Source organism: Galeopterus variegatus, unplaced genomic scaffold, assembly GCF_000696425.1.
Source record: "Galeopterus variegatus unplaced genomic scaffold, G_variegatus-3.0.2 Scaffold8796, whole genome shotgun sequence".
In the NCBI taxonomy this organism is placed as follows: Eukaryota; Metazoa; Chordata; class Mammalia; order Dermoptera; family Cynocephalidae; genus Galeopterus; species Galeopterus variegatus.
Window position 1 is genome coordinate 61,842 of NW_007734907.1, and position 10,477 is coordinate 72,318.

The window sequence follows — 10,477 nt, forward strand, 5'->3', positions numbered from 1 at the left end:
CTTAGGTTCTAGAATTCACTGCCACCTTTATGAAGTGCTTACGTGCCATATTCTGACAGCATTTCTTTACATAGTAGCATACTCTTTTATTTTTTTGCAGAATTCTAAAGTGGAACAGACACAGCCATAGCAGATTATCGTCTCCTTTGATACATACAAAAAAAAAAATCAATCTATAATTTATTACCTTGTTAAAAATTCCAATTAAAAAGAGCTATATGGATGAAGATAGGCAGAAGAAAAGCTATTTTGAGAAAGAAGCCTATAAAGAGAGAAAATCCCATGTCAATACCCCCCATCCCCATACATACACCCTGACACCCTTTAAAATAAATGGTGGTTAAAGCTGGAGAGGAGCATGGCAGCTGGAGATACTGTCAGGGGAGGCTGTGGGAGCATTTTTATAACAAGGCAAGAAAGAGTCACCTGTCATGACTTGCTAAGGTAGGAATCATTTCTCTGGAGGCAGCATCTCTCATAGAGTACAGTATTTACATACCCTTGGGACTTGACTCAAGGTTACCGGGGAGGGGGCTTCCGTCCCCCTTCCCAAAGTCCAAGATCACTGCATAAGCTGTGTCCTGTGGGAGTTGAGCTGGGGCCTGGGGAGACACACAGGTGGGCAGGAGGGGGCCTTACCTGACGGCTCGGATGGCGGCCTTCAGGGTGGGGATCATGTCTTCAATGAGGAAGTCATTCCCGTAGCCCTTGTCTTCTGCCATGGGATCACCTGTCCCGGCATCTGGGAGGGAAACACATGTCAGTGGTAGGCCACAGCACTTGGAAAGGCTCAGGAACCCCATCGTTCAGTCAGAACTTTCTAAGCCTCCAGATTACTCAACCTCCAGAGTCTTTGGTCTTCCCCAGCTCTGGGGAATCGCTCAGCCTTTCTTAGCATCCCCATTCTACTCTCCAGAACTCTAAGTCACAGGTGTGTGCAGTTCAGGACAGGTGGTGGGCAGAAGGCTACAAGGGGGGTGATATGACTTCCTCAGTGGCCCCGCAGAGGCAGCAAAGAACCCACAGGAGGGGCTTTACAGTCAGATGGTCCTGAGCTTGGATTCTTGTTCTGTCGGTCACTCTCTTGGTGACCCTGGGAGGTCACTTTCTGGGCCTCACACATCCCAGAGGTCTTGGAGTGAACTTAGTTGAGGGTCAGAGTCCTGGGTGGCTGCAGACATGGAGGACACAGGCTTTCCTGCTTGTCTCCCTTTTCCTAACTGGAAGAGACACATGAGGCCATTGTTCCTACAGACCCGTAGGGTGCTTTTCTGATACCTTTTCCCACCCGCTGGGGCACTGTGGCCCTCACTCCAGATGACTCTGCACCTGGCCCCTCTCCATCATTCAATGACTTCCATGACAATTCACTCTTCATGGCCACCCTTAGACACCATGGTGACATGTCTCAAGGCTCCCTGAAGGGGTGTGGGCTGATGAATGGTGGTGATCCTGACCCAGGAAGAGAGGTAACGTGGGAGCCTTGCCCCAAGAGTTCTTGGATGGAGGGAGGGAGAGGAGAGGAGGGTAGAGGTTTGGGAGCGGGGAAGGGGGAGAGAGGAACGGCGTTACCTTCGGAGCTCTGCCAGAAAGCGTAGGCTTTCATGCGGAAGGCGGTGCGGAAACGCTCTTTATTGTTTAAGCCAACAGGCTTTGGTTCTTTAGAAGGACTTTCTTCTATGGCATCTACATTCAGAGGGGTAAATAGCTTTCCTTTAGTATTGCTACCACGAGGATTAGAAAGGCGAACCCGATCCAAGAGACCCATCTTTTGGCTACAAAATAAGCAAAAGTGAACAATTTTCCTCCTTCAGTGCAGGCTCTTGTAATTCCCCGTCCCTCCATAAAGACCTACACATTCTCCTCCAAGGATGAGTGGGGACTGTGCCCTCACAGTGCAAAATCTCATTCGGTGGCTTGGAATTGGACAGGGAGTGGTTGACATCCTAGCTCGACAATTTACTAGCTAATAGACCTTGGGCAAATTTCTTCTCTGAGCTTCAATTTCCTAGGATGATTAAGTGGAACTAAAGTAAGATACGGGACACAAACGCCTAGTTCACAGCAATGTGCTGCAAAGACGTGGTCTTTCTCCATTCCCCTGTCCTCTGCATCAGCAACTTCCTGCCTTTCCTTTCTAACATTTCCTGGTTCCCAAGTAGTGATGTACACAGACGATCCTTATCAAATGTTCCTTGAACAGAACTGCACAACACAAATGGCATAAAACAGGCACTCTTATCGTGGTGTCCCCCCCCCCCCCATGGATAGAATCTGGGGATCCATGAGCTGGAATGGAGAAAAAAAAGTCTTTAATTTATTAACTTCTAGCTAAAGTTTACCATTTCTTACAATTATGAAAGTAGGTAACATAACCTAGGGATATCCTCAAAGCCTGTGACTGTCCACAGCAGAAATCACTGATAATTCCATATCCTGTTAACTCAGGTGTTGTTTATACTCATCGCTGCTTCAAAATTATGGTAGAATTCGACCCACCACTAGGCTCATCACCAAAGGAGAACATATATGACTACATCTCAAATTGTTAAATATTTTGATAACTCCATTTCAATATAATCAGTTTCTTTTATAACTGTGTGTTACACTTCATTTATGGATTCAAAATTATAATCCTGAGAAGGGGTCTGTGGGCCTCACAATACTGCTGGAAGGGTTCTTGACACAAAAAACAGTTCATAACTCCAACATAAAGTTGCCCTGGTACAAAAAGCCAGTTGTACCTCAAAGTGAAGCCCAGGTTTACCTTTCCATTTGGCCGATCTTGGGCAAATCTGTGACCTTTCTGAGCCTCAACGATCCCATCAGTAAAACAGGGATAAGCATTCTCTGCTTCTCATGTTTACTATGAGATGATCTTTGTCAAGGATTTGGAGTACAGCCTGACACATAGGAAGTTATCTATAAATATTAATTTCTTCCCTCTATTTCTCAGCCTCTGCCTCCTTCCCCCAGTGGGCAAAATGAATGAAGTCTTTTTTGTGTGGAACTTTCCAGAGAGATCCCTGTTGCATGTTTTTGCTCATCAGTCCCTGTTGCATGTTTTTGCTCATCAGTACCATAGACACAGCAGCTTCCTCTCCATATCCCACACAGGGCTTGGTACATGGTAGGTACTCATGTCTTTGTGGAATAAATGAGGGAGCAAATGGATACAAGTGGTTGAATCAGCTCTGCATGGACCCAAGATAATTTTTTATTTTCTGGAGAGCGTGTCTGGTAATGACAACCATGTGCTTCTGCCAGAAGCTGCTGATGTCTTTGCAGCTTGGTGCAGTGCAGGGGCCGTGGTGTTGGGGCTGCAGAGACAAGGTGTGGACACTCCTTCTTCTGAGCAGGTACCCTGTGCTCTCTGAGCACCAGGACCTCATCTGCTAAGGGGCCTGACAACCCCTGCTTTATAGATGACACATGATAATACCCATAATGTTTCTTGCCTACAGCCAGGCATAGGGAAGGCATTCAGAAATACTTGAAAAAATGAATGAATAAATTAAAAAAATATATAAATAATGAGCAATTGTTGAACAATGAGCAATTGCTATTCCTGATCCCTCTGGACCTGTTCTCTCGCCCANTCCCTGTTGCATGTTTTTGCTCATCAGTACCATAGACACAGCAGCTTCCTCTCCATATCCCACACAGGGCTTGGTACATGGTAGGTACTCATGTCTTTGTGGAATAAATGAGGGAGCAAATGGATACAAGTGGTTGAATCAGCTCTGCATGGACCCAAGATAATTTTTTATTTTCTGGAGAGCGTGTCTGGTAATGACAACCATGTGCTTCTGCCAGAAGCTGCTGATGTCTTTGCAGCTTGGTGCAGTGCAGGGGCCGTGGTGTTGGGGCTGCAGAGACAAGGTGTGGACACTCCTTCTTCTGAGCAGGTACCCTGTGCTCTCTGAGCACCAGGACCTCATCTGCTAAGGGGCCTGACAACCCCTGCTTTATAGATGACACATGATAATACCCATAATGTTTCTTGCCTACAGCCAGGCATAGGGAAGGCATTCAGAAATACTTGAAAAAATGAATGAATAAATTAAAAAAATATATAAATAATGCAACCCCTGCTTTATAGATGACACATGATAATACCCATAATGTTTCTTGCCTACAGCCAGGCTTAGGGAAGGCATTCAGAAATACTTGAAAAAATGAATGAATAAATTAAAAAATATATAAATAATCAGCAATTGTTGAACAATGAGCAATTGCTATTCCTGATCCCTCTGGACCTGTTCTCTCGCCCAGCACTGTTACAGCACTTTGATTGAAGAACTCCATTCAAACCCAGCCTAGGGTAAATTTAGAGACACTCCAACACTCAGCCACCTCCATCTTCCCTAAGCCGAAGTCAAAATTTTTGAAACTGCTTTCCTAACTGGTACTAGATGAATGACTAACAGAACAGAGAATATATCAGGACCAGTGGGCTAAAAATGGTAGTCAGGGCAGGAAGTCAGCTGAACACACAGAGAAGGCATTCCTGCCCATGAATTAAGTAGAGGAGACTTGCCTCCTCTTTCTCGGCCCCTGCCTACCTGTCCTGCTACACCTCAAGTGGTTCCACCTTTCCATCTGCACCGGCCCTTTGTCCTTCCCTAAGCAGACCCCGCATGTCCTGGTGCATACATGTCCTCCTGCTTGCAGTGCCCTTTTTTGCCTTCTCAGCCGACCTCATTCCTATCTGCCCTTTAAAACTGTGTCTGAGTATCCCCTCTTGGAAATTAGGTACTCCCCATGTGTTCCAAAGACACACTGTGTTTTTCTCTGTTACGGTGTTTAAGACATTGTGTAGAGTCTGTATATTTCCACATGTGCCTGCTCCACTGGATCATGTGGTTCTAGCTAGGCAGGGACTCTGCCTGGTTATCTTTGAACCCAGTACCCCTCCAAACCCCATCCCCACTCCCTTTTAGCACATCTGGACACTCAGGATAGTGACTAAGATAGTGGGATTTGGAGAAAAGCCAGCCTGGGTGGAATTATCCTGATAGATCATGTGACCTAGGATAAATAACATATGGCCTCTAGTCCCCAGCTCCCTCACATGCAAATGATGATCATAAGCCCATGCCTCGCATGGTCGTGTAAGGGTTAAGTGAGGTAATGCAGGCAAAGCATTTATCCCACAGTGTGGGATGCGGGAAGCTTCAATACATGCTGGCTGTCATCATTATCTCGGTAAATAATCCTCTTCCCACAGACGCAGTAGAAGGCTGATGACATGTGTGAAAAGGATAGATCCAATTTCCTGGACCACAAAGAAAGGTTTTTTTTTTTTTAGAAAAAATGAACTGAGATGAGTTTGGGGGATTTGAATATTAGTTTACAGTGCTTCTTAATGCTAGTCTCAAAACACTCAACATTGTCCTAGTACTCTCCCTTGGTAGAAGATAAGTAGATGAAGAGTTTAATTCCAGGACACTAAGCAAGACAAACTTAACTGCAGCTACTGTGTCCTGACTTAAAATTTCAGCATAATAGCTGAATATTAGAAAGATAAAGAGAAGATTCTCTTGGCTCTGTCTGTGCTGGGATTTAAAATTTGTTTGTTTGGCATTTAAATGCTTTACTGTAACCTCAAACAGTATGAATTGCTTTTTTCATGTTCACTTAATACCCCGTTGGTCACGGATGACAGTTTAGATGCTGCTAGGATGCATTGAGCACAAATCAGAAGGCTTAGCTCTGAATTTCTTGCAGCCATTGCACCTAAGGAGCTTGTGGAATTCTTCCTCCAGCAAAGTGAATGATCAGCTTACTTCTTAATTGTGTAGCCTGAAATCCAAGACCCAAAGATAATCAGATGCAAGGCAAAGTTCACCCCTGAAATTCAAAACCCATCTCTGCCTCTCTCCATATGGATTTCCCGTGCATACTTCAGGCCTTGTTCTCGGACGGTACTGCAGATCTTGCAAGAAAAGCCCTTTTTGGTGCCAACATCAGATTTCCTTGGAAAGGCAACGTACCTGATTTGCTAACTTCCAAACATGAATTGGTAAAGCTGCAAATAGATGGACTGGGGATGGAGAAGTAAAATCAAAGCTGTTCTGCCTTTGTCCTGGGCTCCTGCCTTAGAGCTCAGCATCCAGGGTACTCCAGCTGTGTTCAACTCTGTGCAGTTTCCTGACATTCAGCACTTTGCACATGCCGTGACCTCTACCTGGGAGAATGTTCGCCCCTTCTTTCATCTAAACAATCCTTATTTTTTGTCTAAAAGTTGGCCCCAGCATAAGCCCCAGTCTCACTTCTCAGCATATCTGGATGTTCAGTGTAGCTACTAAGATCCATTGGGCATCCATTCACTGTGCCCCCTAAAACACTTAGGCTTTTCTCATCTGTGGCTCTTGGCCATCACAATAAAACCTTGACTCACTAGGGACTCCCTCACTAAATCAGTGGTTCTCTACCAGGGGCAATTTTGACCCTGAGGGTACAATTGGCCATGTCTGAAGACGTATTTTGTTGACTTGGGGAGCACTACTGGCATCTAGTGGGTAGACGCCAGAGATGCTGGTGAACATTCAGCTATGTGGGGACAGGAAATTCCCCACAATGAAGAATTATCTGTTCCAATTATCAGTGGTGCTGAGGTTGAGAAACTAAAATGTAAGCTTTTGTGCCAGAAACTACCTTGTCCAATTTTTATATCCAGCATCTACCAGAGTGCCTGGCACATTGTAAGCACTGAAAGCCTTATGATGATGTTGAATGAAGAAAGAAAGGAATAAAATATTTAATCTTCTGATTAATAAAATGCATCCAACCTCAGCTGTAAGAGGGAGTGCCGTGTAGCAGAAAGAATGTAGGCTTTGACGTAAGAAAAGTGGGTTCAAATCTCTGCTCTGTAGATAATATTTTAACTCTGTAGATAAAGTCATTAACTCTTTCTGATTGATACTCTTCATCTGTAAAGTGAAGCTAATATTATTTATTTATTCAACAAAAACATGTTCAACACCTTATAAATGCTAAGTTTCTGGTACTTGCTGAGTATACAGTGGTGATTAAAACAGATGTGGTTTTCAGCCTCCAGTGAGCTTATGATAAATTCAAGAATAAAATATGCAAACAGATACATTTATTGCTAGAAATTTGACAAGGAAAGACTGCAATAGTGAAGACTAGTAGGGTGACTTAGGAAGGCATCTTGAGCAAATAGGAAGACCAATTAGGAAGCCGATTCCAACAGCCCAGGATTAAGAGGATGATGCTCCAGATATTGGCTGAGACCTGAAGGGTGAGAAGAAGCTAAACTTCAAAGAAAAGGGGTGAGAGCTCTCCAGGCAGAGGCACTGCATGTGGGTATACGGTCATGTGGATGGGGTTGGTTTGACTGAAGAGAGAGCATGTAGCCAAAATATCATGTGTGAGGGGAAAAGTATCACTACATAAGATCAGAGGCCAGATCAGTCAGGGATTTTAGAAATAGAAATGGAATTTACAAATAGAAATCAAAAATAGGAATTTCTGTTTTATTCTAAGTATATCTGGAGGCCATTAAAGATTTCTAAAGGGAAAATATATCACATTGGCATTAAAAAACACATACATGTTCATAGCAACATTATTCAAAATAGCCAAAAGGTGAAAGCAACCCAAATGTTGTCCATCAGCGGATGAGTAGATAAACAAAATGTGGCATATACATTCAGCGGAATATTATTCAGTCTTAAAAAGGAAGGAAATGATGACACATGCTACAACATAGATAGACCTTGAGGACATTATGCTGAGTGAAATGAGCCAGTCACCAAAAGGCAAATACTATATTATTCCACTTAGGTGAGGTATCTAGAGTAGTCAAACCCACAGGAGCAGAAAGTAGAACAGCGGTCGCCAGTGGCTGGGAGCAGAGGAGAATGGGGAGTTGTTGTTTAATGGGCGTAGAGTTTCAGTTTTGCAAAGTAAAAAAATTCTGGAGATGGGTTGCACAACATGCAAATATGCCAATTACTACTGTACTCTACACTTAAAAACAGTTAAGATGATACATTTTATGTCATGCATGTAACCACAATTAAAAATTTTAAAAAAGAAAAAGAAAAAGAATGCAGTGGCTTCTTGTTGGCGAATCTATCATAGGGGGGAAAAAATAAAAACAAAAAGCCACTGAGACTTTCCAGGCAAGAGATGCTGATGGCGTGGATGAAGGTGATTGCCATGGGAAGACAGAGACTAGAGCTCTGACATGTATTTTGGAGTAGAACAACAGGACACCAGCAGTCTTCGCTGATGGATTCTATATAAGCTGTGAGGATAAATGACAGATAAGGGATCACTCCTGGTTTCTGGCTGAACACATGCGTGGGTGGCGATACCAATTTTTGAATTGCTCAAGACTGGAGACAAATGGGTGTGGAGAAGAAATCTAAAGTGGAGTTTGGAACATGTTACTTTTAGGAAGACTGAGAGGCATTTTGTCAAGTGGGCAGTTGGGGACCTTATCTGTCTTATTCATTGCTATATTCCCAGAACCTAGAATGGTTTCTGGTACACAGGAGGGTCTTATTAAATATTTATTTAATAAGTAGAGAAATGGATAAATGATGGGTAGATGGATGATGGATGGATGACGGATAACTGCATAATGGATGGGTGGATGATTGATGGGTGAATGGGTGCAGTGTCACTACAGCCGAAAGCGTACTGTGCTGTTTGAAGTGAGAGCCCAGTACAACAGCACAGACCTAGTGACCAGCACAGAGCATCCAAACCTGCCTCCAGGAGTTAAAGCTCTAATTTTATCCCTTCTCTCCTTCATTTTTTTATCTTTCATCTTTCCACATGGAAAGGGGGGAACCTTACACAAAATCTGCAGCCCTATTTTAGGAGGCTCCCTGGTCTACCCAAGAAAGAGAAGTCAGACAGATAATAAACACCCGTCACCATCCAAGTGCCAAACCTTTAAGGCTTTGGTGACTAATTTTCCTAAGAAAAGACTATAAGTGATAGTTGCTATCTTGCCTTTGTTCCTTTCAAGTAAAATGAGAAATCTTAACTGGAGATTAGACGACAATGAACACAAAGTGGCCAGCAGTGGCCTGGAACTGGACAGGCCTCCTTACTGGCATCAACGGTAAGGAAGATACCCATAATTTCTTTCAACTCTCACACTGTTCATGGTATACATGGAAGCACCAAACAATTCATATCCTTTGCGTGATGATTAATTTATGCATCAGTTTGACTGTGCTACGAGTCCACAGATAGCTGATAAAACACTATTTCTGGGTGTGTCTGCAAAGGTGTTTCTGGAAGAGATTAGTGTTTGAATCAGCAGACTGAGTAAAGAAGATCTGCCTTCACTCAACGTGGGCAGGCATCATCCAATCCTTTGAGGGCCCAGATAGAACAAAAAGGTGGAGGAAGGGCAAGTTCACTCTCTCTGCTTGAACTGGGGCATCCATCCTCTCTTGCCCTTGGACACTGGAACTCCTGATTTTCAGGCCTTCAGACTTGGCCTGAATCACACCACTGGCTTTCATGATTCTCCAGGTTGCAGATGGCAGATCATGGGATTTCTTGGCCTCCAGAAGTGTGTGAGCCAATTCCCATAATAAATCTCTTTTTAGGTATCTCTATATATCCCATTGGTTCTGTTTCTCTGGAGAATTCTGACAATATACTTTTGTCCTCGCTACAGAATAAGTTCTTCTGTAAAGAAGTAAAGACTTGCTGTTTATTCAGGCTTTTCGTGCATTTTCTGTGGGACATCAGTGTGCTTCTTAACTGATAAAATAAGTCAGCATTTCTAGGAATTTCTCATATGAAAACAGGTGGTCTGGGCAAAGACCACAAGCCTAGCCACTCAAGGATGGCTAGTTTGAAGAATGAAAGAATGAAGGAAGGAAGAAATAAAATTAAGGCCCTAATCCCTTCCTTAGCCCATTAAAAATCAACTCAGCCCTCAATAGTCAGGCCAAAGGAAAGCTTCTCAGTGGATTCTCTACTGAACTCTTGTTCCGTGTAGAACTCAGAGTTCCCTTCCTTTGTGCCTGTTCCTCCTACCCCCGTGTCTGTATTATCCCCAGACCAGCACCCTCACAATACATTGTTCTTTTTGGCTAACACATTCACTTCTCCCATCAGACTGTGAGTGCCTCCACCACTAGACTGTGAGTTATAATTCCCTGGGAATCTTCAGGGCCTGACACACAGTAAGGCTCTTAATGTTCAGTGTTTAGGTTAGGGGAGACAGGAAGGAAGGAAGGAGATAAGTATTGCAAAGCCAGGATTCAAACCTAGGCTGATCCAACCTCTAAGCCCGACCTACGCCATGTAGAAATGACTCTGGGCATAGGAAATGTGTGTGCCAATCAGGATAATAATAATAATGATAGCAACACCTTACACAATACTTACCATGGACCAGGCTCTACTCTAAAGCACCTAAACCTTACAACAACCCTAGAAGATAGGTACTCTTATTATAAACCATTATGGAGGT

At 43.6% G+C, this 10,477-nt stretch overlaps 1 protein-coding gene across 1 annotated transcript in view; it reads right to left on the reverse strand.

Moving 5' to 3' along the window:
- The window catches only part of KCNQ3 (potassium voltage-gated channel, KQT-like subfamily, member 3), a 30,001-nt gene that overhangs the window by 10,352 nt on the left and 9,172 nt on the right, over positions 1 to 10,477 (reverse strand). The window contains exons 3-4 of the mRNA XM_008593160.1: positions 1,573 to 1,775; positions 640 to 742 (exon numbers count right to left, since the gene is read on the reverse strand). Of these exons, the coding sequence (XP_008591382.1) occupies positions 640 to 742; positions 1,573 to 1,775 (306 nt within the window). The remainder of the gene's footprint in view (positions 1 to 639; positions 743 to 1,572; positions 1,776 to 10,477) is intronic.